Here is a 27,916-nt window from a genome sequence, read left to right as displayed (position 1 = left end):
AACCAATTGACAACCTCCCTCTTCCTCCCACTAATCTAAATGAGATTCATGTAATAGGACCACAGCAAGCAAAGGGCACTCTAGAGAGTTGTAGCAGAATTAAATTGTTTCTAACTACAGGACGTAAATGTCTTCTTAACCACATGGGGGTGGTGGGGGTGGAAGCACCACTACTTTGCAGCTTTTTAGGTGTACCTTTCCTTCTGACAGATGTAGGACAATTATTAGGACATTATGTGAGCAATGTAGTATGCTGCTTAGAAGCAGTTAAGTCCATACAAAAGGATGTAATTTCCTGTGTTTTATCTTTTTACTAAGAAATGGAAGCCCTTTTCCATCTAGTTCAAAGAATTTTTTTAAAATGTTCTGAAATGTAGTTAAACCCAGCATCTAGCAGCATAAAAAGCTCTTGACAGAAACATTGTCAAGCTGTTTCTGAAGAGATTCCAGAAAATAGGTCCAACAGGAAAGCCTAGGTACAAATCAAATTTTGTTACAGCCACATTAAACCCAAGCCCTTTCCTACAAGTTAAATCTACAAGTTCCATTACAAGTTTGCTCTTACCACGTTAAAACTTTCCAACTTTAAAAAGCTCTTCTGGAAATTATCAGGCTGTGGGGGATTTTGGTGCACTGAACACAGCAGCTAGATTTCAATCACCTTGTCTAATGAAACAGTGCTTGAAAGAGGTTCGGGGTGGCCCCAGCAAGGCTTCTGTGCTTGTGAGCCAAACCCATTATACAGGTTTGGGCCTGGGCCAGTTTGCCTCAGGTGCTCCAGACAGAAGTGCTTGGAAAGGTGGGCTCTGCCAGCAGAGCCAGATTCCCTGGGGTCTGTCATGCAAATTACAACCACCTGATTTCCCGTAGAAACCGTAACTGGTACCAGCCAATCCAACAGCACCAGTGCTCAGCACATGCAATTGTGACACATACTTGGTATTCTCTGGTTTGGAAGGCATTTCTGCACTGGGGTTTCTCCCCAGTGTGCCAACAGGCTGCTGGTGCACAGAATAGAAAAGCTATGCAGTTAAGACAGATTTTGGTGATGTCAGCCCTATCAGCCACTTTACAGAAGGCCCCTTGCAAATTATTTTTCTTTCCCACTAGGCCAGTGCAGCTGAAAGATTTTCAAGTTTTCAAACTGAGTTAAGCTGTTTTTACATAGAAAGAGGAAAAAAGCAGGATGGTAAATTTTTTTTATGCCTCACAAATGCAATTAAAATCTAGATCCTTTAAACGAAGATTTCATACCACCTAAGAGGCAATTCTGTATAACAACAATAATAAGTGATAATAAGTGAAAATCTTAGTCTGGTTGAAATAATGCATCTGTATGCATTGTCATTAACTAAAGATTTTACCACTGTTGTGTTTTTAAGTGTCAGTGGTCCAGCCACCAGTCAAATGGGGAATAAAAGGACTATTAACAACATGTACCTTTGGAATGCAAAGAACAAAAACAGGAGTAGCTGAGATTAAGTAGTTTATGGAGGAAAAAGAAAAAAAAAAACAAAACAACACTTTATCTGCAGTTGTATCTAACCTAATCTCCAACACACGTCAATTATTTTGTATAAACTTGGTTTTCATGAAGAAAACCAAAGCTTCCTCAATGATGAATGGGAAAGCTGTAAATGAGACAGGGCTGTTCTTACACTGCACAGCGATCTCACCAGCTTTTGTAATCTGGGGTTTAAATTTCTGTTGAAAGTTTCCCTCAAATTAGACACAGAATGGACACTTAGCCCTCCAAATCCATTCTCCTCAGAAAGAAGAAAATTACGTAGCCACAGTTTTATTTTCAGGTACCAGCCAAGGTACCAGCCATAATTTATTGCCTTATATTTAAAGTCACTCAGCTGAGTTGTCCATGAAGTATGCCCATTCCCCTCCTGATGTCACCATGACCCCCACGGCCCACAAAAATCAATAATTAAATTTGAATTAAAATCCTGCAAGTCCAAAAAAAAGAGCTACCCCAAAACAAAAACACAAGACAAGCTTCATGCCATGAATATGTATTCAAATTACTTTGATTGGTGCAAACTGTTGCTTTGTTTCTATAATCCATCCAATATTTTAGGTACATAAACTTTTAAGTGCAGAGCATAAGCTTGACTTGGATGTAAAATATATTCTGCTTATCTTTGAATTCAAGAATGTATATGTCATGTTTATTGTAAAGCATTTTATATATACATAGTCACATATCTTATACAACTCTATGGGCCAAACACTGGTCCCCCCAACTTCACTGGGACCAAGAATCAGCCCCCATATGTGCGTATATATGCCATATGCATCATTCTGAAAGGAAGCACTAGATTGTGTGAAAATGCTGTGACTGCTATGCAGTGATGATGCCAAGAGACTTAACTGTATCTTTTTTAACATACTGCTGTAAGTATTCATCATGTCGAAGAATGACAACTAATAAAAAAAAAAAAAAGTGAAGTGTTCCAAGTTCTTTGGTAAATCCAGTTGATTGAAGGATGTCCTTTGTTTGCAGAAGACATTCTGGTTTGACAAGGCAGCAGAAATCCCACTGCATCCATTCTCTCACTGACTCTCTACCAACAGAATAATCACTTTCCTAGTGTGCTGTTTCTGAGAAGAACTTTTCTCTAAATTTCCCTTTAGACTTGCTGTATGAATATAAATGGAGTTCCCAGCAAGGAAAGCATTTCCATGTAATTTTCCTAAGCATGTACTAGAAGGATTTTCAAACCCCAGGGAAAATGTTTCCCTGGTAATGTATTTAAAGGAGAGTTTTCCTAAAACTATTTTTTCAGTTCCAGTAATGAGTTCTCCTTATGATCATTGGTCAGTTTTAATCTCCTTTTTCTCATTTCTGTTTCAGACCATGTTCTTTATGTGTGCAACATGACAGAAGCTTGTGAAGTTTAATAGAAAATATGAGAAGTATTGATGTTCTACACTGATAAGTATTTCTGAGTGAGAAATACTTGTCATCACTGATGGATATCACTGCAGGGACTCTTTTTGACTCTGACACATTCCTAAAGCTAGAATTCATTTGTACCTCGAAGTGGTCAGTAGCAATACTCACATAGTTTGTGCCATGCAAATACTACAACTGAATAAAACATAAGAGCTGGAAATACATTTTGTTTCAGTGCTATTTAGCCAAAATTTTAAATTTGAACTTTTCTAAAAAAAAAAAAAATCATCCTTCAGAATTACAGTAAGTGTTTTCTTATGTCCTCCAGATGCAAGCAGAACTGCAAAATTGATTTTAGAATGAAGCCCCTTAGAGATCTGTCCTATATAGGGTTGGAGTTGTGATGGTTTCTCCAGGAGCAGTTCCACATAGTCACCATTGGAAAACCACTCTGTTTTCTGTACAGATTTAACAGAGTTACTTTCAAGTACAGCTAAATCAATACATCTTCCCACTCTGCACGGGTACTGTCTGGATGGATGCTGCTGTTTAATGGTTTAAAACAAAAAATGCAGACCAGGAAGTAGAAATGCATCAATGAACAGTAAAAGAAACAATAATTATATGGCAATATTTTTGTTCTGGTCAAATATTTATATTATGGTTTAAAGTTTAGGTGGAAAATCTTGGAAATATATCTATGCAACCAGGGAAGAAACAATGTAATATGCATGTGACAATCAATTAGGTGACAGACACTCCTTTTAGCTGAAGGTGAGGAAGGCGTGTTCTCTCCAATGCCCAGTCCTCTTCAAAATAGAATATGTGTTATTACAAAATACTCTGGTTTTACCAGCAGTGCAAGTTTGTGGTGTCCCCAGTCCTACACCTCTCAATGTTTCAGTGATGTTGTGTACAGTAGAGTCTCAAACGGCTGTTTTGGGACAGACAGACTGAAAATTAATCACAGGTTAGAGAAGAGTTTAAAGTGGCTCTACCAGTAAAACCAGTGGATCACCTCACTGTATCTTGGGCTTGTTTGGCTGTTAGGCAGAATGGAACACTACGCAGTACCTTAATCCATGACAACTGGATTTTGCTACCAGCAGCAACACTTCCTAAAAACCACCTTGGGTGTCTATGCAGGGCCATGCACACCTAAACACAAGGAAGTATCACAACAGCAGATTAATTTCATGTCACATTTTATAGTAATGCAATTTAGAGAGAAGATTTGAATCCTATATCCTACAGAGCTCTAAATACATTGTACTTCTAGATTAGGAAGGGGATCTGGCTATCTTAAGACATCATAACTAAAATGGAGTATTAGAATTCGTACAAACAGAGGAGTTACTCTATTATTTCCTACCACCTAGAGATAAATTCAATTTGTGTACCAACCATCCCTCTCTAGAAAGTGCAAGTACAAGAGTGGGAAGTGCAAAGGGTGACAAAAAGCAATTTGAATAATGAAAAACCTCCAGGAGAGAGAAAGAGAGTTAAAAATACTGTAGCTTCATTAGTACCATCTATAAAAAAACCCTCAGAACATCTGGGCAGACTGAGAGCTGCTTTCCCCAAATCAAAACAGGTAACAAGGTGCAGCAGTACATATGGAAGTTGCTGCCATAAGAACCTATGAACGTTTAACCACATAGAAAAGCTTAAAAGACTGAACATTTACATGAAACAAAAAGGGAATTCCTGGTTACAAATGAGTATTACTAAAATCATAATCCTGAAGAAAATACACTGTAATACTTAAATCCACCATTAGTTTAAAATTATGCTTTCCTGACCTACTCATGCTGCTCAGCAGCTGTTACATTCCAAATCCAGATTTTCCATTCATACGTGTAGAGGATTCCTATGAGCTTATCTCATACATAAGCATACTTATGAAAGAAATACAGCTACACGTGTATTTGATGCTCAGTCTCATTTCTATAACCAGACCTACCAACACCTGCAGAAGCTAGGCCACCTTAGGCAATCAAAATTCAAAGAAAATAGGAACATAGGGTCCATTCAAGGGCAGATTGAGAAAGTATTGTTCCAAAGATCACTTGTTTGTATCTGCCATGCTCTGTGTGTTGGATAAATATATCTCAAGTCATCTTCTAGAAGGAGGAGAAAAAGTAGATACATTGTTATCCTCAGCTGAGAGACCAAAACATGAGTGGAATTACTGTTTAAAAAAATTTACTGTTTTACTGGGACGAGGTTCCATGTAGATGACAAGTGCTTTGGGGCATTGCCATTGCCCTCTGTGGTATCTCTCCACATTTATTTCCCTCAATGCATCAGGAAAGTCACTGCCACCAGCTCCACCATTTCTGCATGGATCATTAAGGAGTGGCCACTTGCACTTTGGTGCTGTGAAGTCCCTTTTATCAGTGCTATGGCTGAATTAATATGCATGCAGATGTGCATGGTAACTGCCCCAGCTCCCTCTTTTCTCTGCACAGAAAGGAAAATCTTCCTCAGCAATGCCACTGCCTGAAGACTGCCTAAATAAAGGCAGATATTAAACAAATCAAGAACGTAAATAAGACTTGGGATGGATACATCAGCCTCTCAAAATGGCTGAGTGACTTTGGCACACTGGCTTTGGGTGCTAGAGTTTTAATACAGCAGGTATGCTTCCTTCATTTAACTTCATTATAGCTACAAAGATAATACAGAAATTACGTTACCTGAAGGGATTAGTGAATTAAAGTGAAGAAACTTGGATAAGAAGCTGCGTAGTCGAATTCCTTTTGCACTTGATCCTCACAAATCCTCTATGCTTGGTCTATCAGGAGTCCTGTCTGGAGACAATTAAAATCGGTTATCAAGCCTTATTTTTAGCTTCTTAGAGGTCTTGCCCTCATCCCCTTGCCTCCATACCTAATTGTGGTCAGCTTCTTGAAAACACCAACTAATCACAAGCAACACAAAAAATAATTTGATTTGGGAAATGATGGTATTTATTATGATTCCAATCATATGTTATATATTTTAAAGATCAATGTGATTTCTCTCTCCCTCTCAAGAGCAGTGGGGAATTCTTTCTTCTCTGAGATGCTCTGGATTTAGCTGGAAGATAGATCAGAAACTGCAGCAGATATCTCGTGCAAGAGAGCCATAGCAAGAAGCTCACAGCTTGCTCAAAGAATGCAACAAGTAAATAAAATGCTTGTGAGCCTCTGCTGTTGGCCAGACATGAAATGGGCCTAAGAGACTTTGCTGCAACTCAAAAAGGTATTGAGTTAAGTGGAAGCAAAGACTTGCATGCAAGGTCACAACCCCTTTTTTATTTTCTCTCTTCCTTGATAATTCCTGTATTCTCCCTAGATAAAACTACGGAGGTTTTGTTGTAATAAAGCCTGGCTTTTTTATTTCAAGAGAAACAGCTTCTTGAGCTCAGATTCACTTCAATTCCCATCCCACTTTTTATTAAGCATATTTTACAATAGTATGAAATATTTTCCTTTTTTAAAAGAGTTTTTCAGTTTTCTAGTTTTAAGGAAGAACAGTCAATAATATTATATTAATGTTTTCTTAGGACAAAGCATAAGAACAGTGTCTGGACTTCAGCTGCCTTTTGCCAAATCCTCCACCTGCCCAAGACATAAATATGTTATAATATAATCCTGTGTGATCAATAGCCTTCATTTTCTTCTGACCAGTTCCACTACTTAGGCCTTTATGTTGACAGGTTTTGAAATACAAACCACCACCAAAATTATCTGACTTTTTGACTATGGCAACTCAACAGTCATGCTGTGTGAGAAGTGCTAAACAGAGGTGTAGTTTATTTATGTGCACCGTGGTTACACTGCAGAGCACTCTAGTTACAGATCACAAACTGCACAAGGGACACTAATGCTGCTCCCATGACAAGCTGTATAATAGAAATAATTTAGTAACAGATTCAGGTTAGAGGTCAAGAAGCAAATCATCACAGATCCTGAAGAGAGCTAGATGTGAAAGGGCAGCTTTAATGATAAAGGAGCACAACTTCTGTGGTTTTGTGGAAAAAGTGTACCTAAAAAATCTGTATGTCCTGCTAGGGGGTTGGGGGTCCTGTTTTGTAGTTTTTTCTTTTGAGTTTATTCCTTCACCAATCCAACTGCAGTTCCTTCTTTCTGATACTTCAGTGTCATTAATTTAAGGGAGAGCTTAGATCATCCCTCTTGAGTTACATGACAGCTTGAAGTTTTGCCTGTGGGTGTTACACTGCTCTCAGGGACATCTTATATAATAATGCAGATGTCATTTTTCAGCTGGCACGACACATCCCCAAGCTTAAATTTTACTGAGACTCATGATGGAATGAAGTCTTCTTAAATATATGAATAGGAACAAAGAGTTGGCACCTTCAAGAATAGCACAAATCACTCTTGAAATTCAAAGTCCTTTTGAATGCAAAACAAATATAGTAAAAGCTGTTCTCTTTCTGAGGCAGCCTACAATAAATAGACTAGAGAATAAACACTCAAGGAAGGAAGGCACCATTGTCAAAAAGGGACAGTTGTTTACCTCTGTAATTGGGTCCCTGTGTAACTAGCATTGGGTTCTACTACAGAGAAGAAATAAAGAAGAGTCACCACTTCCCACTGTGGATATCATATTCATTGAAATGCACTCTCATTTAAATTATTTCAGTTTTTTTTACTTCCTACAACTGGCTAATATTACATTTCTCTCTGTCACAGAAAGAAGTTTTTAGCACTTTTTCTTAATCTTCATGCATTCACAGACAAATCAAATCACTGCAAACAGATTTTCTGTTTTTAAAAACATAGTTTGATTGAAACAGCTGTACTGTTTTTCAACTGATTGCACTAGAATGTATTTTCCTTTTGAAAACCTAACCTGGCATTATCTTGTAGCTTTTTGCCATCATTCACATCTTCATCATTTCTCTCTATATAATTTCTGGTTTTAATTTTCCACAAATTTTACCACTTATTTTATTATTAAAACTATGAGACTGTATTAGCCCATTAGAATGGTACCATTCTCTATAATGTTTAGTAGAAATACTTCCTTTCAGTGATTACTATTATCTGCCAGCTAATCAGTTCTACATCCATTGAACATCAACTTTGTGGGTAATAAAAATGTTGTATTTTAATTTACACTATTCTATTGCAGCTATTTTTGTTAAAGATTATTTAAAACATCTATTTTACAATAAAGTCACAAGAGATCAGTCCTAATATCTAGGTATTTCCAACTATGCAAAAGGATACCATCATGCAGATTTTTTTGTCTAGAATTGATACATGCCAACTGGCCTATAGTCATGTGTCTTACCCTACTTTTCTTAAAAAGAAAACTTAGATGATACAATTTTCTGAATTTCTGTATTACTGCAAAGTTCATTCAAAGTAAATATAAAGGGCCAGATATGTCCATCACCCAGTTTCTTTAGAATTTGCAGATTTAAATTTCTTTGCCATCTGCAGTTTGAAGTTTTTTGTTCTAGTAAGCAGAGTTTAACTTATTCTTCCATCAGATAATTACTTCAGTGGTAATTAGTGATCCTGGGTTTTTTCCTAAGTAAATACATTTCACTTTTCCAAAAATTTATGCAATTCCTAAGTGAGACTTTTACTCATATTGAAGCAATGGAACAGCAACAACTTCCAAATCAAAGGGCTAGCACCCATTACCAGGTGTGATGTTCATCATCCTCAACCTGTACTGGGTCAGCTATTCACCACGGTGCTCAGTCAAGATCTGGGCAAGTACCATTTCCTTCAAAGCTAGTAAGTCTTGACTGAGACCTGTATGCTGAAGGATGACAAAGGACTTAGTGCTGTGGTCAAGATCCCCCCACACCTTTTATTATGCTAGAGAAGAGGAAAAAGGGGGTACAAGGAAGAAAAGTGCAGTGAGTTGGTACAGATGTGTAGAAATAGCACGAGTGTCTCTGGGTTCCCCAGGCAACTACCAGCTCAGAGCACTGTTACCATGCTCTTCTCCTAGCAACAGCTCCGAGTGCTCACAAGGCAAAAAGCAGCATCTCACTAATTCTGTTTACTTTGCTCGCCTTATGTCAATGTATCTTCAATATATGCTTTTATTTGTGAACTCAAAATCTAATTTAACATCAAAAACTAGTTCAGCAACAAGCTAGGTTATATGGAAGATTATTTGGTAGAAGTGTCATTAGCAGCTGCGTTGTTCTAATATACTAAATACCAAGTATACTCTTCAAATCTGAAAGAAAAGGCTGTGCCACTACTGAGAAATAATAAATGGGCTGGGGATTTGCTAGAAGTCTTGAAAAAACAGAGCCTCCTCAGAAATTTAACTAGTAAAGCCTTAATATAATTCTTATACATGCAGACAGTGCATATGAGAGGAACAGACAGAAGCAGCAAACACAAATGGATGAAAAATATTGGAGTGGTCCAAATGAGCACATAGGAATGGGTTAGGAATGGGGGGGTGTTGATAAAGCCCACATTTCACCTGAGTCAAACCAAAGTACCTCTTCAAACTATTTTTATTATCACAAAATACTGAAGTAGAGATTATTTTCCCACTGTACATGCTGGTAAGGAAGTCCCCACTTAATAAATTAAAACCAAGAACATTGAGCTTGACTACTCTACAGAAACATTTCCTTACAAGCAAAGAAAGGATTTAAAAACAGCCTGGCTTATCAAGCCTGCCCTACAAGATGACAAACATGGTATGCAAGTCAAGCAAAAACACCTGCTATAACATGGATAATGGAAAAAGATGAGTAAAATACCACACAGACAAAATTGAGTAAGAAACAACAGAATGCACAGTAAAAAACCCCAATATTCCAAAGGACAGAAACTACTCTCTTCAGCAGTAGAACACACAACCTCTGCTATCTCAGTTATTCCCATAGTACTCATTATAGAAAAAACAGGATGAATACTTACAGACTGTAAACTGTAAGGTAACAATGCATCAAACAGCCATAAGGCAAAAATAACACTGGGCAAAAACTAAAACTAAGCTTACTTTAAATTTCTTCCTACTGCTGCTTTATGCCAGCAGCTGTTGCTCAGTGGAAACTGCCTCCCAGCAAACACAGCTGCTGTGTTACAGCATGAGAGCTATAAAGTGAAACAGAGAAGTGGGAACAATCAATCCAGTTTAACATTCCCCACTAAATAAAATGCCAGCTACCAAAGAGAAAGCACAGATGGCAAGAATGAAGTTGACACTTTGAAGACTGACACTACTGAAGGTTAAAATTTTCCCAGCTTTGCAAACACCCCCCTACCCAGCTTCACGGATATCCCAAACTTGGTCAAGTCACTATGTACATGTGAGGAGCAAAGAACACCTGTTCACAGAAGAGCAGTATAGTGTTTCATCTGAAAGAAATGTCAGTTTCTCTGCCCCGTAGTCACTTTGACTCTTAATCAGTAAAAGGCAGCATATTCTCACTTGTATAAGCTAGAAGTTATGTATACAAATCCATGCAATTCTGTGGCAGTGTTCATTATATGCATACTGGACCACAAAGAGAAATCTCCAATGGGATGAAGAGGATATTTTTTCAGAAAAAAAAAAATTTACTGCCATGTCAAGCTCTTCTCTAACTTACCACATAAAATCTTCAGTCTGTTCTCCCATAAAATGAAGTACCAGTTTTATTTTGTGAAGAGAATAAACCAGACAAGTGATGATTTTCTACTAATCCAAGTGCACATAAACACAATTCATCAAAATGCTAGTAAGACAGAATCACCTACCCCAACAATTTAGTGTATACCACTATAAAAATAAAGATAAAGGGATCAAAATTTTGTTGTGAGACTTGATGCTGTTAATGCAGAATTCCTTTTTAGTTTAAGACTTGCAGCATAGAACCGGTGTGATGCTGCTCTCTTGTGGTAAAACCCACGCAGCAAATCTGAAAAATGTAACTATTTGTATAAATTACTTTAAAATATTTTCAAATGTATTTTAATCTAAGATATTTTTAGCTGATCAGCTGTTTGAAGCAATCAGCACCAGCTCCACGCCTGCAGACTGTACTGTCATGTCTCAGTTACCTTAAAGAGAGAATTTCAACTGCTGCTTTTGCTTCTGTGTCCCACTGAAATCAAATGCCTAAAATTAGCCTTAAACAAAAGGTAAGAATACATCCATCTGAATAACAATGAAAGTCTGAACACTTCACAACATATATAAATAATTTGCTTTTAAGGGCTACTTTAGCTTTCCAAGCTGGATAAAAATGTAGGCAGAAATTAAAATGTAAAGAGGTCTAGAAACACAGCAGGAACAAAAGCAACATGCTGTTGTTCTTTCAGTGTGAAAAAAAAAAAAAAATTATTCAAATTCTCACTGCAGAAGGAGAGGTCCTGCTGACAGGATTATTGGGGAAAGTGAATGAACATCAAAAGAAGGGCTTTTTGATTATTATAATCAAAATTGGTAAATAATCCAGCCAAAAAGTACTGAAATGTGCCAAATTTCCCAGAAGCAGGACAGCTGTTGTTTTCAGCCTTTATTCTCAATACAGTTTTAGATATTGCTAAAACTAGCACCACAATTCCAGACAGAGTTCCTAAACAAAGTGTTTCAAGGCATAACTGTGGAGAATGATATATATTGTTCTAAACCACTGAAACATCTACAAACAGCAAGCCTGTCAAAGACCCTTCCAGATTGTGCCTTTCACATTTGGCTAACTTGCAAGAAACAAAAGCAGAATCATTTACACAAACATATATAAGCATTGATTCAATGTAGTGTTTAATTTTACATAACTTGAATTACTTTAACATATCCACTATTTATGACTTTATAAGATTCTTTTTCTACAAAAACTTTTCTATACAACTATAAAATACCTGTTCTTTTTGCTATACTGTTAATATAGAGTGACTTTAGCTTCATACATCAAAATGTTTTGAGAAATAATGAAAATTTTCCCTCTTTATATATTGGCAATTTACAACAGGGATCCCATTTGTGCTAGTTAAGGTACATGCTTTATCTTCAGATCGGTGGAATTAAATTTCCCTTCTCTGGACATGCCTAAGCCTCCTAAGATCTCCATGTCTTTCTTGCAGCGAGGAGCTCAAAGCTGGGCACAGAACACGAGGTGTGGCCTCACCAGTGGCCAGTACAAGGGGATGATCACTGCCCTGGTCCTACTGATTACACTATTGCTGATACAGGCCAGGATGCCATTGGCCACCTGGACACATGCTGGATCATGTTCAGACACTGCCAACCAGCACCCCCAGGTCTTTTTTTGCCAGGTGGCTTTCCAGCTGCTTTATTCCCAGCCTGTGGCACTGCCTGGGATTGTTGTGACCCAATGACAAGACCTGGCACTGGCCCTTGTTTAATCTCTTGTTGTCCTTGTACCACTGTTCCAGCCTGTCCAGATCCCTCTGCAAGAGCCTTCCTGCCCTCCAGCAGATCAACAGTCCCAGCAAACTTAGCATCATCTGTGAACTTAATGAGAGTATGCTCAATCCCCACTCAAGATAAAGACAGAACTGATTGCTGGGAAATCCCACTAGTGACCAGCTGCCAGCTGGATGTAGCTCCACTCACCAACATTCTCTTGGCCCAGCCATCCAGCCAGGTTTTCACAGTGCATCTGTACAAGCCACATGTGGCCAGTTGCTCCAGGAGAATGCTATGGTAAACTGACAAATCCTTTATTAAATTAGCCTGGATTGATGATAAATGATGCAAAGTGTCTCAGTGTGCACTTCCTCCAGCTCCCTCAGTATCCTTGAGTGGATCCCATCTGGCCCCATAAACTTGTGCATGTCTGAGTGGTCTAGCTATTAAAGGATGACACAAAGAAGGCATTAAGTACCTCAGCCTCTTTTTTGTCCTTTGCCACTATGTTTCTCCCCATACTCAGAAAAGAATGGAGCTTCTTCGTGCCCCTCCTGTCATTACTGATGTATTTAGAGAAGCTTTTTTTTTACTGCAGCAGTCAGACTAAGTTTTACTAGGGCTTTGACGCTTGTAATTTTCTCCCTGAGTTACCTTGTGGAATTCTTGTAGTCCTCCTGAGTTGCCTGCCCCTTCTTCCAAAGGTCATAGGCCAAAGCTCCCTGTGTAGCCAGTCAGGTCTTCCTCATCAGCTCATCTTTCAGTCCATGGAAATCACCTCCTCCTCTGCCACTAGCATTTTCTTCTTGAAGAATGTCCATCTTTCCTGGACTCCTTTGCCTTCTGGGACTGCCTCCCAAGAGATTCACTCAATCTCCTGGATAGGCCAAAGTCTGACCTGTAGAAGTCCAGAAGAGCAGTTCTGTTGACTTCTCTGAGAACTGAAAATGCTAGTGCTCTGTGATTACTGTGTCCAAAATGTCTCCAGTCATCACATCACCCACCAGTCCTTCTTTTTTTGCACACAACAGGCACAGCAGGGCACCTTCCTCACAGTTAACTATTCAATTTCACACAGATATGCAACAATGCCCTAAAATATTGTACACAATTTGTTCATTATTCAGATAAACCTGGAAGGTAATACAGATGTAGCTGAAGTCAGTGTCACTATGAAAAATGTACTGGTAAATCACATAGAGATCTGAGAATCTGGTAGAGGAATCAGGATGATAAATATCTCCCAGGTACCTACAATCACTGGCAAACACATTATAGTTAAGTGGAAATGAAATTTGGTCACAGACCTTGCTTAACACTGGTACCTCAATTGTTTCAATAGTCTTGCCTGTAGAACTTCCTTTCCCCAAGGCATCTGATCAATAACTCAAGGCTTACTTGTTTAGCAGGTTCCTTTTGTCAGTTTGGCTTTTGCAAGAACCCTATATACAATTTTACTATTTAGGTGGGACTAAAGAACTAATTAATTCCTAACAAGAATTGACTGAGGGCAGTGAATACTGTTGCATACACTCTGCCCTGCCTTTATTCAGTAACTGCACTTACACATAGAGAGCATATACAGATTAATTAAATATATATTAATACAATAATTAATATATATGAAATTATATATAAATTGTCCTTCACAAAGTAGTGAGTATCTGGACAGGTCTGGTATATTATAGGAATATGTCAGCAGTGATGTTCTGACACTAATTGTCAGGCAACTGTATTCATTAGTCTCTTTGTAATGGGAAGCTCACCAATAGAGAACTCAAATCTTTTAGGAACTCCTTGAAGAAAATCTGTAAAAATGTTTTTAAAGGACAGCATTATAATTTCCCTTCTAGCCCCTTTACTCAAATCATTTGAAACATTTACTCTGTTCAATTTCATCAGCTGGACAATTGGACGTAATATATATACTCTTTAAGTCTTTCTAGTAGGAAAAAAAACCCAAAACTTTCATTCCAGCAACCAACCCAGCACCTCCTGAAGGAAGACATCCTGCCCAAAAATTCACTGGGAGTGGTAGGAAATGCTTCAGTGATAAGAAAGCAGACCAATAGAGAACTCATGTTCCTGAGCCTTTTCCTCATCTCTGAAATCAATACCACAACTATCTGAGTTGGGCTGTGACTGAGCAATTCAGTTAGGGACCTTATGTTAATAAGGGCATTTGGAGGTAAAACATGGAATGGATTCTAGGTGGGCACAGAAAGCTTCAGAGAACCTAAAGCTGCTTCCCAGTTGTTGATACAGAAGTTTTAGTCAAAGAAAATAAGATGACAAAGCCAAGTTTCCAGCAGTTCTGAAAAGGGAGAAAAATCTCTGCAATAAGTGATAAAACTTTTCATTACTAACTTTTGCTAAGCTTTCCAACTTCTTGGTATTAAAAACTGTCAGATGTTACCAGATGCCACCCACAGACTACATCTGGAATGACATAAAACAAAGAATCTGTTCTTGTAATGTGTAGGTGGGGAAAAAAAAAAAAAATCACATGGTCCATTACTTATTCCTTTCCCTAAGGAAGGGGATCAGCTATAAACTGCATCACTGCACAATTCACATCAAAATTACAAAAATCAGACAGTATCCAAGAACCAGAAAGGTGACACAGCTCAATAAAATTTGCAGATGCTTCTGACACTGGATTATTGTGTTAAGAATTTATTGTGTCTGAGAAATTTCTCAGAAGTCTCTTCTAAAATGAAAATACACTTCCAAAGTAAAAATTCCCACCGTAAACAGCTCCTGTTGACCAAACTTGTAGTTAAATGATGAGCCCTGGGGAAAACAGAAAAGTGGCAAAAGGAGTCAAAAATAATAATTCATGAAGAGAAGAAACTGCTGGTCACATAAAGCAACTGATGTAGGGGAGAGAGACTAGCGTATCGCTTTGCACACAATTCAGTCTCTCAAAGAAGGAATTCCCTCCTGCTTGTCAGTCATAACAGCAAGGCCACAACCTCTGAAACCCCCTGGATCTAGGAACAGCAATATAAACCAGGATATGACTTGCTCCATCTCATTGCACTGCAGAGCCTGAGCAAGAGGGAGCCAATCCATAGCCCTCTTGCTCACTGGGACTCACCTGCCTTCAGGTTCTCTTCAGCAGGCACCACAGGGACTTCCTGCACTGTCACTCCCTGCTGCTCTTGTACACCAGAGACCAGAGCAGCAGACAACAGACAATGAGGAGCTTTGATGGAAGAGGGCAAAATTATCGAGTATGGAGCTGAACTAGATATACAGTACAGATTTCATAGCAACTATCAAGTTCAGGTAGAGAAAGCAGCAAATGCTTATTTTGGAAGAAAGTGAAGGTCAAATTGTTACAGACCAATAAAGGAAGAATATAATAAAGTCCAATAATTTTACTAAATCCAGAAGAAATAAACACCTAGAAGATTTAACTTTAGAAGCATAATACATAAAATCACTTAAGTTTCAGTTTTAGTCAACAGGCAATTTTTAAAACCAAAGTGCAAGTATGGTATTTGCACACAAATTTCTTACAACTGTAAAAATAAGATTCTGAAGTAAGAGGGGATGCAGCTGCTAGTCTACTCTGTGCAAGTGGGCAGGGAAATAGAAGACACACAGGACACAACAGTCTGACAGGATTTGGATTTTATACATCAGGATTGTTAGACAAAAGATTAGGTGAAAGCAGCTCCTGTAAGCAGTGGACCATAATAAATTTGTAAATAAGTGGCTTCTTTAAGTACTCTGGTAGGAAAAAAATACAAATCTGCTCCTTAGTTTTACAATTGAATAACTTGTCTAATATGATCAATTCTTAATATACAAAAGAGTCTGCAACACAAAAGGCCACTACCACACACATTTACAATATAAAGAGAATTTTATTGTACAAGCTCTTGTTAACAAAACAGTTCAGATGCACATGCCAATATAGGAATTAATATTTACTTACATATGAAATTTAGACTGTGTGCAAGTAGATCTTTCTGCAAAGTGTTTTTTTATCTTAGAACCCAATGCCCTCATATTACAGGCATTGAATAGATGACCTGCAGCTGACTTACAGTACAAAGTTCCACAAACATGAAAGTTCATCTCCTCACCCAAAATAAATTAGAAAACTGTTTGCACATGGAATAAGGAGTTGCATCAGCAAACTGCAAAGAAAACCAAGGCAACTATGCCACTCTCATGAAAAAGTATTACTTTTATATACAGTAGTTTTAACACACTAACAAAACATTTACACTTCTTTGTTCTTTATACTGGAGTGGAAGCAGCATATACCTTGGCTATCACAGCAATAAATCTTTGTTTTCCCCTCACACACACTGCTTTCTTTAATTTCCCAGGTTTCAAAGACACTGCTCCATAGCAATGGAAACTTTCTCTCAGTTCTGTGCTTCTTGTAAAAGCATCACATTCACAAGTTTGGCTACTGAGAAATCAAAGAAAGAAGAGGTAATTTTACAAATCCCACAACACCCAAATTTCAACAGCATAGGAAAGGTGTGTTCTAGAACACGTTACAGCATCTTACAGCAGTTTCAAAGTGGACCCACCACTTATACATGCTGAACTTTACTTGGAAGTCTCCACTAAATATGAGCTCTTGCTTTCCATGCTGGTACCTGCTTAACTCCATCAGTTCTTGTAAGGCTGGGTTTTGCATTTGGCTTCAGACTGCAGCGTCCAACCTGAGGAGCAGAGACAAAGTTAGAACTATATCCAGGAAACTGAATTAGAAGACATTTACAAGAAAAACATTTTGGAAGAGTTGTTGCACTTCTCTCAACATGGAAAGAATAAAATACTAAGTATGTCCAATTGGTTTAAGCACATTTATTCTTCAAAACACTCAACACTTAACAGTTAGAGGCTTGGTTACAAACTTGTAAGATTATTCTGCTTTAACCAGAAAAATTCTGTTTTTATTTATCTACTCCTGAATATTCTGGCCTTAAGCAGTCTCTCTTCCAGGACTTTATAATCCAGCTGTCAGATCCTGAAACAAAAGCTATTCCATATACAAGCTGTTCCAGGAGCTATTTTTCATTTTTGTATCTAGAATCAGGTATGTCAGCTAAGCAGTGCAATAGTATGCAGCATCCAAAATACCACCATGCTTATTTTTAGGAAATTTTAGTTTTCCTTTTGGGGGAAAAAAGAAGTCAAAGAAATTTATTAAGACTGCACCAGAACTGTTGATACACTGCAGTCTGTAAAATATATGCTACATTCAGCTTGGAAAATCCTTGTGGCAGCTTAAAGTAAATAAAAAATCCAATCAAATCATTATAGCTAGAAAGAGGAATACACATCCATTAATTTTCCTCAAGTTTTCAGCCACACAGCTAGTCACACATAAGGGCATCTTCCAAAGAATATCTGGATTTCCACTGTATCTTCTGCATTACTATTTCCCTCAATTAGGGTAACAAATGCCACAGCCCGAATCTTATCTCACTCTTACAATAATGAGATAGAATTGCTAAGCAGAGAGACGTAGTTCAAATTAGTGCCGCCTATTGCTATCCATCTCATCTGAGCAGTTCTGAGGTTTGTGGAAAAGCCAAACAACAGCACTGCTGGACTGTATAAGCTGAGGTAGCTGGCACAAACTATGCAGAAACCAATGCTCAGAATCAAATCACCTGGCTCTGTCTACCATTTCTTTGTTCCTAGGAAAAACTGTATTCTTCATGGGCTTTACAACAGAACCACAACTCATTCTGGATAATGATTCAAATTGTGTGCAACTTACACTCACAGAAAAATATTACAGACTACGTATTTATTTTCATTTCTGAACAATTAGGGTGTATTTGGCAGACATTCCTGCACCTTCCTAATATCCTTATTTGAAAAGTTAGCCAACAACTACTTAAACACACAGTTTCCATGCATGGATACCTGCCAGGTACCATCAAGCTAAGGTTCATAGTTCTGCAACTATGAGCCGAAGTTTAAAAATAGTCTTTTAAGTTTTTTTCTTTGCACATCCAGAAGCATTTAGCAGTCTAAATCCACCTAAATTAATTTGAGATTTTCTGCTTTGATTATACTTTAAAAAAAGTTACTACCTGGGCTGATGGTGAAAAAGATTGTAGAGAAGTTCTAGGCTTGCGAAAACTCTGCAACTATTCATGAAAACAGCAGTCAGTTCAAGAATACAAGCACATTCTTTAAAGACATACCATTGGCACATCAGGACTAGAAAATGGAGAGCTATCAAAAGAATTATTTTCTTTGTCCAGAGAATCATCATCATCATTTTTATGTGCAAATTTCTGCTTTAGAGCGTGAGTTAGTAGTGCAACTGGATCCCAATCTGAAATTTGTGTCTTTTTGGGTCTAGAAACAGGAGTGCCTCCAGGAGACCTATGAATAACAACAACAACAAATTATTATCTCCTAACCCTGATCCTGACTAATCCAAAATCTAGAGACACAACTTCTGTAAACACTCTATCCTATAAATCCCTGATTACACAAGTAATGCCACTGTAACTTTAAATCAATTCAACAAATACAACTGATACAATTATACCAAATAACTTATCAGCCACATTCTTAGGCTGAAAAGACAACTTGATGCTGTTCCATGAAGAAAACTGGCAGAAAACCAACATAAAGTGTTGAAATATTGCAAAGAACAAGTAAAAAAAAAAAAAAAAAAAAAAAGCAAGACTGCAATTTTTATATCAAATTATTTATAAGTTATTATAAAGTATATTAATGAGAATGTCCCACTAAGGTATTTAATAATTACTGTGAACACAATTTAATTTAAATTTTATTCATTTTAAGTTCATTTAAATTCAGAAATCAAAACAGCACCCACACCCCAAAACTTATCATAACCATGGAAGCTACTAACTAATCCAAGACAATAAATCATAAGATTTTCTAACCATTGAGATAGCTTGGGGTGGAAAAAATCTAGAGGTGTTCAGAGCTCTGCTAGTAAAGTGCTGTCTCCAGGCTGATGATTTGTACCTAATAAGGCACACTGACAACACCAAGTTCTAAGTTACATTAAATGTTGCTTAACACACAACCTGAGAGGATTGAGTTCACAGTCCCTATAAAAACAACCCCTCAGAGCACTCGAACAATGTGTAAGGTGGTGTTTGGGTGGTAGAAACTGGGCTCTTCAAGCTCTCAATTTCTGAGAATAGATGACTTCCCTTTGCAGTGAACACATTAAATGACTGTCTGAAAGACTAACAATTTTGATCATTGCTACTCTCCCTAAAAATAGAAATTATTCATTATTCAGTTAAATTCTACTTCAGAATACATGCAGATGTGTAAATCCAGAAAGCATCTCAGATGTAACAAGCTATCACTTCCTGTTAATTAGGCACCTGCTCCAGATGTTAAAATTGTCAACTGGAACATCTCATCTTCTGCACTCACCATACATGGAATTATAGAGAAAAAAATGCTCTAGATTTGCATGTAAATTATTTGCCCAAATTTTATGTTAGTCATTTTCAGGGATGAAGCTCACAGCTAAGAAAATGTTGAAATGAGAATGCAGTAATTTTGCCAAGTGACCTTCTTCCCATATTAAGAGCTTCAAATATTCATTACAGGCTCAGTTTTTCTTACTTTTTCAACCCAAGAAGTTCAGGAAGAACTCTGAAGGTGTAATCTCTACCTAGCATAGCAGAGACCAGAACAGGTGTTGCAGTCTTTAGTAAAACACTTTTTTACTAGTCAACTGCACTTACAATCAAAACAGCTGACTACCAAAAATATTTACAATCCAACTGCGCTTTATATTTATATTGAAATATAAACCTATGAAACATGTTCAATAAATGATATAGCACATGTTCTTGTAAATACTTCAGAGTTTGAACCAGGGTATTTTGAGTGTGCTAACAGTAGTTTTCTAAAATTTGCCTGAGGATTTGGCCTTTCACAGTGAATCCAGAAGGGTTATTTTTTCAGATCAGTTTCCTGTGCCTGTGCATGCAGTCTTGTAAGTGACTCCTCATCTCCCCACACCAACCTGAGATTTGCACACTGAAGCTGCAGAATAGTTTAAAATGCTGTGATAGTCAGCAAGTTTTAAATGCATCTAAAAGCCACAGCACAAGTATCTTACATTCCACACTGTGAACTCAGAAGTTGCCAACTTCAGTTTGCCAGCAGTAGCTGCTCTTCAAATGACTATGTTCTCTGGTGCTACTGAAGTGATGTTGATGCTTAGGTAGCCTTGGCTTGCTGAGATGCACATCCAACCCAACCTACCTCTCAACAGCTCGCAACTGAACTTTGTTTAGGTCTTTCAAAACATCCATCATACTGGGAATGTTCTTTGTCCTCTGGTGATCAGTACTGTCAGCTGCACTTGAAACACTGTTTCTTGAAGCTCGTCGTTGTTTGATAAGTGCCAGTGCAGAATTACTAGCATCAACACCAGATGGTGCACCAGAAGGAAGTGGAGGAGGCGATGGAATTGCAAAGTGACTGTGAGAGACGGACAATGGCGTAGAAGTCATGGCTGGCAGTGGGTAAAATCCATCTGGAGTGCCGAGTGTTTTAGAGGCTTCTGCATACAGTTAGAGAAGAAAAACAACAACATATCTTAACATCTAGGATTAATCAGTTTTAAGCCAGGATAAGACTACCCTCTGAAAGCGCTTTCTTGGATACCTTGCACATTCCAACACAGAAGAACTAAACTTAAAACAAAGAACATTACTTCAAACCCACAAATTCACAATACATGAAGTAATGAATCTGAAGTGTCTTGTGCTGCTCTGATTTACTCTTCTTGTGCCTTAAATCTAGGCACTAGATAAATCAGCAAAGCAGACTGCACATAGTAATCAACAGTCTAGAGGTTACAATAACCTACATGAAGCAAAAGATAACCAAAACAATCAAAACATATAAAACAGATTATAATACTGAGTGCAATGGAGAAGAGACAGAGAAGATCCAACAGAACAGCTGAATCACGGAAGTGCCTTACAACGCCACACAAAAGTAACTACCTCGCACCAGTCCAAGTATTTCAGCAACCACAGTGGGGCTGGTCTGCAAGTAAGACAATTGAGACTCAAAACTTATCAGGAAAAAAATAGAGGTTCACAAGACAGAAGTGCATTTTGGAGACCAGCTACCTAGGACACATCTGTTTGTAACATCTGTTTTTGTTATAGCCCAAACCTGACTTAATGAAAATACTTTTTCTACCCATTATTTTAATAATTTGTTAGAAACAGTGCAAAAACCTGAAGGGACAATTAATAGCCTGTAACTTATTTAAGCAGTTATTAGTAGACTATAGATAATGATGTTACTAAGCTCCTTCACCAACATGGAAATGAGAATAAAGAGCACTTAGGATCAATTGCACTTGAACTTAGCAAACAGACCACAAAATAGAAAAGTGAAAGTGCACCAAACAGCAAAAAGAAAAACAAAATATTACAGTCAGTAAATTTAGTTGGTGTATCTTCTGTAAATTTACTAGGTGTATCTTGAGTTAGAAAAGTTAAACATGTTCTCTACCAATATCAGACATGGTAAGCTCTAAAGCAAAAAAAGAAACACTGGTTTACTTCAAACCAAGAAGGGCTTACGTGAGGGAATGCTCCCCAAGGTCTGTGCTGAAACAATTGCAGCAATCTGAGCACGAAGAAAGGTCAGCTCGTCTTCAAGCGCAGAAATTTTCTGGAGTGCTGCTTGATCAACACTGTCTTTTTGTGCACTGTTTTTTGGAATACTCTGTATTGAATCCAGACATGGATGCAGGTCAGAAAAAGCTGCACTTCTCTCTTTTCTCCTCAATTCAGTTCTACAAAGCAAAAACACACCGTTTCAAAAGGCTCAGCCAACAATGGAAACCTAAAAACTACTTGGGCTGTGCAAACAAGTTACCATCATTCAACAAGACCTAACTTTTCCAACTATTTAAGGAGACTACACTTTTAACTACTCATAACTTCTAAAATGCTTCAAGTGTCCTTTTGCTCAAGTACAATGCAGATCCTTGCAAAGTCATCATATGAATTAGTCAGTCTATTCACTCGGGGATAATTAAACATGATGAAGTCATACAGTAGAATTGTCATTATTCAACAATTATTAGACTGACACTGTAAGGTGTCTCTCCTTTCTTGCCACACAAATATGAAAGGTAGGAGAGTCAAAGAACAATGATCTTTTAATTAGTCTTCAGAAATTTTAGTCATTTATCAAACTCTAACATGAACACTGCAAGCAGCAAAGCAGTTACAATCATTCAGAAAATGTGCTTGAGAATAATAAAGTTTGATACAGACTTAGAGAACAATAATCTCACCACCTGTAAGCTACTATAACCAAAGATAGCATTAGAAAATTGTGCTGTCTCAGGTTTTAATTGTAAAAATTGTTTCAAGTCTATGCCAGCAGAAATAAACTTATATTTTAAGTACAAAATTAAACTACCAAAAATTAATTACCAAACATGGAAAGAAAGTAAATTTACCTGATTAATTTTAAAGGTACTAAGCTTTGATTGAAAAACAAGCCCAGACCTTTTCACATATTTTAAACATCCTTTTACTTCAAATCAGACCTGAAACATTGCTTTCTGATTTGCCAAAACTCCCTTGCTATAAACACTGCTTCAGAATGGAAAGATATCAATTAGAATAGTTGTTCTTGAAAAACGTCCCAGAGAGCCAGAAGAGGAGGAAGAGCAAAGAATTGAAACAACAAAAGAATAAACAGTCATAGTGCTGCGAATCTGGCCAGCTAAAGAAAAGCATGAGCAGGACAAAACAGGCCAGGATGTTCTTGTTCTTTCAACAATGTTCTTTTTTCTGCTATTTTACAGCTGTTACAAACTTTAATAATTTAACAAGAATGCCTCAGAAAACATAAGATAAAACACACTGTATCCAATGTTTCCACGGAAAAGTGTGTCATTCCAATTCATCAATTTCTGGCATTTTTATTACTGGCAAATAGCACAAAGATCACAGACAAACAAATACCAACATGAAGCAGAATTACACTGTCCTATACAGGTGCAGTACAAGACAATACAAGTGTGCACATTTTTATTCTTCTGGCTCTAATTCATCCTCTGATTTTTAACAGATCTTTAGAGGAACAGCAAGACAACTTTCTATTTCGTCTCCAGTGGGGGGGGGGGGGCGGAAGAAAAACAAGACAAAACTTGTATACTAATTGTGTCTGCAAATTCTTGGTATTGCAAATTCACAGTGCTTGAAATATTCTATAATGTCTAAAAATATTTTCCTTCAGCTCTCTATAAAAGCTAAGAACATGTATATAAACTACATTCAAAATGCTTTTAAAATTTTAAAATACTTATGTTTGTAAACCAAAAGGCTAAAGATCGGAATAATCTTATGGAATACTGCAACAACCAGCTCCCTCCCTAAATATTGTGTATCATTTAAAGTACCAGTAATGCACCTGTACTACTATGAAGAAGAAAGAGAAACCTCAATTTCAGAATTCTTTCAGAAAAGACTGTTTTACACAGTTACAATCTTCAGGTAAAAAGGAAGTCGTCCGTTCCCTCCCCCCACACCCCCCCAAAACCCAAAAAGTTTCCAGAAAAGGTTAGGAATAAAGGAAAACAAACTTAAACAAAAATCACACATCGTAGAGAAGGCAAAAGTTATTTCTATTATTCCTTTTTACACTTTGACTTACCTAAGTCTAGTACACGCTTGCCCTTCATCATTTGCTACCCACAGGACATCAGCAAGTGATGGAGCCACAGAAGATGGAGCTGGATTTTGTTCATCACAACCCAATGGACTTAGGTCTTGAACAAACTAAAAATGAACAATGCCAAAAAAAAGGTATGAAGGGAAACTGGATTCAGCACATACAAAAGGTTTTGCCTCAGCAAAAAGGAATTTTTAAACTGTGCTATAATGAAGTTGAAAACAATGAGAATAAGGGATAAGCTACACGACTACACAAGCTAAAAAGGAGAGGAAAGTTATCATCAAATTAAGAAACAAACAAAAAAAAACCACAACAAAAAAACCCCCACAAAAACAAAAAAAAACCCCTAACAGGTGAAGTATACTTGTGACAATAAATTGCTTACTTGAAAATAAGGTCTGGGGCAGGGCTCCAAGGAAAGAATTGTCCCAAGTCTACGGACAATACTTCGAGTAGATCCATATTCCTTTTTTTTGGCAAAGAGATGTGACCTGAAAATCAGAAAACCTTTGGACATGAGAAGCAAAATAAAAGCCCTCAGTTCTTAAACTCACTCTAATCAAAGTTACTTAATTATTCCATGTTACAGGTAATTAAATAGAATGCAATTTGATTACCCTAACTTTTCAATGCTCTTCTCAAGCTGAAAGTCCACGATATCTACACTAGTATGACACAGTGTCTAAAAACACTGCTAAAATACAGAATACTTTAAAGAGGCACAAAGGCCAATATCTTGAGATAAAAATGTGAAAAAGTGCCCATTTAATTACTAGATACATATGTATAAGTCTTGGGAAAGAACAATTAGCAAAAAAGTTAAATAAATTTAACATACCTTGGCCTGATACTTCCTTATGACAGCATATAACTGCTGGAAATGCCTTCCTGATGAGACTGCAGAAGGAAGGCACGTTCCGAGGGTACGACTGATACTGCTGCCAAACACTTGAGTTTCAAAAAACACGGCCTGTCAAAAAAATCACTAGCTTCGAACAAGGGAACCAGCAAGCAAACAGGGCAGCTCAGCCAAATGAGCACTCCTGCAGAGACTCGGTAGCTTCCCATAAACAATGGCAGGACAGTCTCGGAACCACACGCCGCAGCAGCGCCTCGCTGCTGACAGCCCCAGCCCACGCTCCAGCACCAGCCCCTGGCACAGCACCAGGGCCTCTTTCAGCTTCCCCCGCCGCACCTGCCCGGTCTGCGAACACGCGGGATTAACTGCTGCTTGGATGGAAGGGGGACGTAGCCTTGTACTGCAGACAGCAAAGCATGAGCAGCCGACACCACCGACTTTCTTACGCTCAGCTCAGCGCAAAAAGAGCCCCTCGAGCGGCTGTGTCAGGCCAGTGACCCCACGCGCCCCCCACGTGCGGGCAGCGTGTTCCGACAAACCGGCCGCGGGCAAGGAGGGCGCTGAAGCCGCCCCGCCGCCCGCGGTGCCCACCTCGCCTCCCTCCCTTCCCGCCGAGCCGAGCGCTGCAGGCGAGACGCTCCGCCCGAGCGGCTCTTGCGGCGGAGGCAGCCGCCGCGGGGTCTCACCTGGTGGCGCGGCCAGCCGAGGCAGCGCAGCAGCCGCCGGAGGAGCTGCAGCAGCAGCAGCGCCATGGCGGGCACGGACCCCAGCCCGCGGCAGCGCCCGCAGCGAGGCCGCCCGTGGCTGGGGGCGGGACACCGCTGCAGCCCCGCCAATAGGAACCCGGCAGTGCCGCGGCAGATCCAATGAGCGGCGGGACGGGCCCGTCGCGGGGGGTGTCGGGAGAGAGCGGTTTAAACGGCGCGCTGCCGGATCTGCCCCTCTTCCCTGGGAGCGCTCCCGGGAATGCTGGCGCACAGCGGCCAGCCCGTACGCCTGACCGACCAGGGGCTTGGACTCACAAGAAAACGTGGCTTCTGCCTCTGCGAGGGCAGAGCGCAGTACGCACCAACAGAAGAATTAACAGGGCCTGTTAACTCAACTAATGGCAAGGAGCTAAACTGAGATGGTTTAGGACTTCGGTGTAGCGAACGCAGTAACTACTTCATTCACACACCGAGAATAAATGCACCAAGTATTCTCAACACAACAACTGCCCAGTAACACCCGACTACACTGACTTCAAAACCCGGCTGTGAAATTCTGCACTTGCTCTTTAGCTTGCACTACTTTCATCTTTATAAGGAAGATTTCTACTGTTTTCCCTCAAGAAAATTTGAAAGCTTCAAGAAAGTTAACAATGCTAACAAACAGTGCTTCTACGAGGATAAGAAATATCATCGTAGCTTTTCCTCCAGCTATGCAGTCGGAAGATAACCTTCCCTCGGTGTTCCTCTAGTCAGAACAGGAGTTCCTACAGCAGCATTGCTGGTCACTGCTATCCATGCCCTGTCAAGTGGATTAATTATCTAAGACCAAACACAAAGGAGGAGCAGTACTGCTGTTGCTACACATTGTAGTAACAGCATACAGCTGGTTCAGTGGACTAGGAAGGTTTAAGATTAAGGAGAGGAAGGGTAGAACATTTTAATGGATGTTTTGAAAAACTGTGCTACAATACTTGCCTCAAAAAAAGAAAGTACTTCTCACCTACTCCTGCAACACCTTGCTAATGAAGGGGAAGTGTCAACAGAATGGGAAAAACACATAGCTCTACTGGAAAGCCAGGAAGAGAGGCAGGGTCTCACAAGCAACAGCAAAACCGAGGTAATTTAGTTTCACTGCAGCAGCAGTAACCAGCTGTACTGAATGAGAGATGCAGATGGGAACTCGCACAGAAACGCTTCAAGTCAGCAGGCACAGTTCTCAACAGTATAGAAGGGACCTGCAGAATCTTCTGAAAAAAAGCATCTTGTGACAGGCCAACTTTCCAGAACAAGAAGTGACATAGGGCTCTGGAGCTGAGCCAAAGCTCAAGGACAGTTCTCCTTTTAAAACACTAGCAAAACAAATGCAGGAAAGATTTACTCTTACCTAGCTACCCACTGTTACAGTAATGCTGATTGTTCCTGGGAGGGAAGAGGATGTGAGATTTAATTCCAAACCCAGAAACTAAATGGACACTGTACTAACAGTCCAGCTACTGGATTCTAGGACGGTTGGTGGCCTTTTCTTCTGGCCTAGTAAAATGTATGCCTGATTTTATCTGAACTGCAGGGATAACTTCAAACTTTATGAATCTACTTCATCTTTGCACGGTGTCCTTAAAAAAGTGCTTCACTGCTGAGGGGCAGTCAGAATGAATAACTGAATTCAAAAGGTAGTTTTTAAAAGGTAGCATAATGTCTACACATCTTTCCCCTGTACCACCACTTGTTACCTTTTAAGAAGATAAATGCAAAATGCACTGAAATTCCATTAATGGGTCATACAACTACCTTAGTAGCATCAAGTGAAAACTTTAAAAAATGTTTTTTCTTAGCAGAGTGAAAATTCACTGTGTTCATGTTGAAAGACTAAGAAGTGCTGAAGCACTAGACTTGGATTAAAAAAGTGATCTCCACTGACTTTGTTTCTTACAGATCTCTCATAGAGAGACAGATTGCAACTTGCATCTTTGACTACATTATCCCTTAATTTGAATTAATTTATTTAAAGAAATGTTAGCGGCTATCATCATGTGTTCTGCAATCAAACTGCATTTCTGATAGACTACAATGAAATTAGGGATTACAAAAAATGGATTTTTATGATGTAACCTCCAGACAGGTCTGCAGGATCAAATGCCATTACCAAAGCAATCTCTACCAGATCTCCTTGGACATTCAGCTGAAGCACAAAATTTACATCTGCCTCATCTTGCAGGAATTGTACTGCTTTATGACTCACAGACCCTAACAACCCACTTGCAACTTGACATAAGTAATACAAATTACCTGTTCTAAGACAGCTCAAGCATATCGTGATCCTGTTCAGTTTCAGACTGATGCTCAATTGTACTTCATTAGGACAAACTTTGGTCCTAA

The 27,916-nt window shown here is 38.7% G+C and overlaps 1 protein-coding gene across 1 annotated transcript; it reads right to left on the bottom strand.

The window, feature by feature from the left end:
• Window positions 1-291: 291 nt before the first annotated feature.
• Window positions 292-25,784, bottom strand: MTFR2 (mitochondrial fission regulator 2). Its single transcript, XM_079299227.1, is given in 11 exon segments — window positions 292-3,363; window positions 5,605-5,718; window positions 16,885-16,950; window positions 18,451-18,634; window positions 20,519-20,819; window positions 21,859-22,073; window positions 23,951-24,075; window positions 24,357-24,443; window positions 24,445-24,462; window positions 24,810-24,941; window positions 25,517-25,784. Coding segments are annotated over 10 exon segments (1,221 nt in total). The 5' UTR covers window positions 25,583-25,784; the 3' UTR covers window positions 292-3,363; window positions 5,605-5,691.
• Window positions 25,785-27,916: the final 2,132 nt, after the last annotated feature.

This window comes from Erithacus rubecula, assembly GCF_903797595.1.
Source record: "Erithacus rubecula genome assembly, chromosome: 2".
NCBI lineage: Eukaryota > Metazoa > Chordata > Aves > Passeriformes > Muscicapidae > Erithacus > Erithacus rubecula.
Note: the sequence above shows the minus strand (reverse complement) of the source record. Positions and strands in the feature narration are given on the sequence as shown.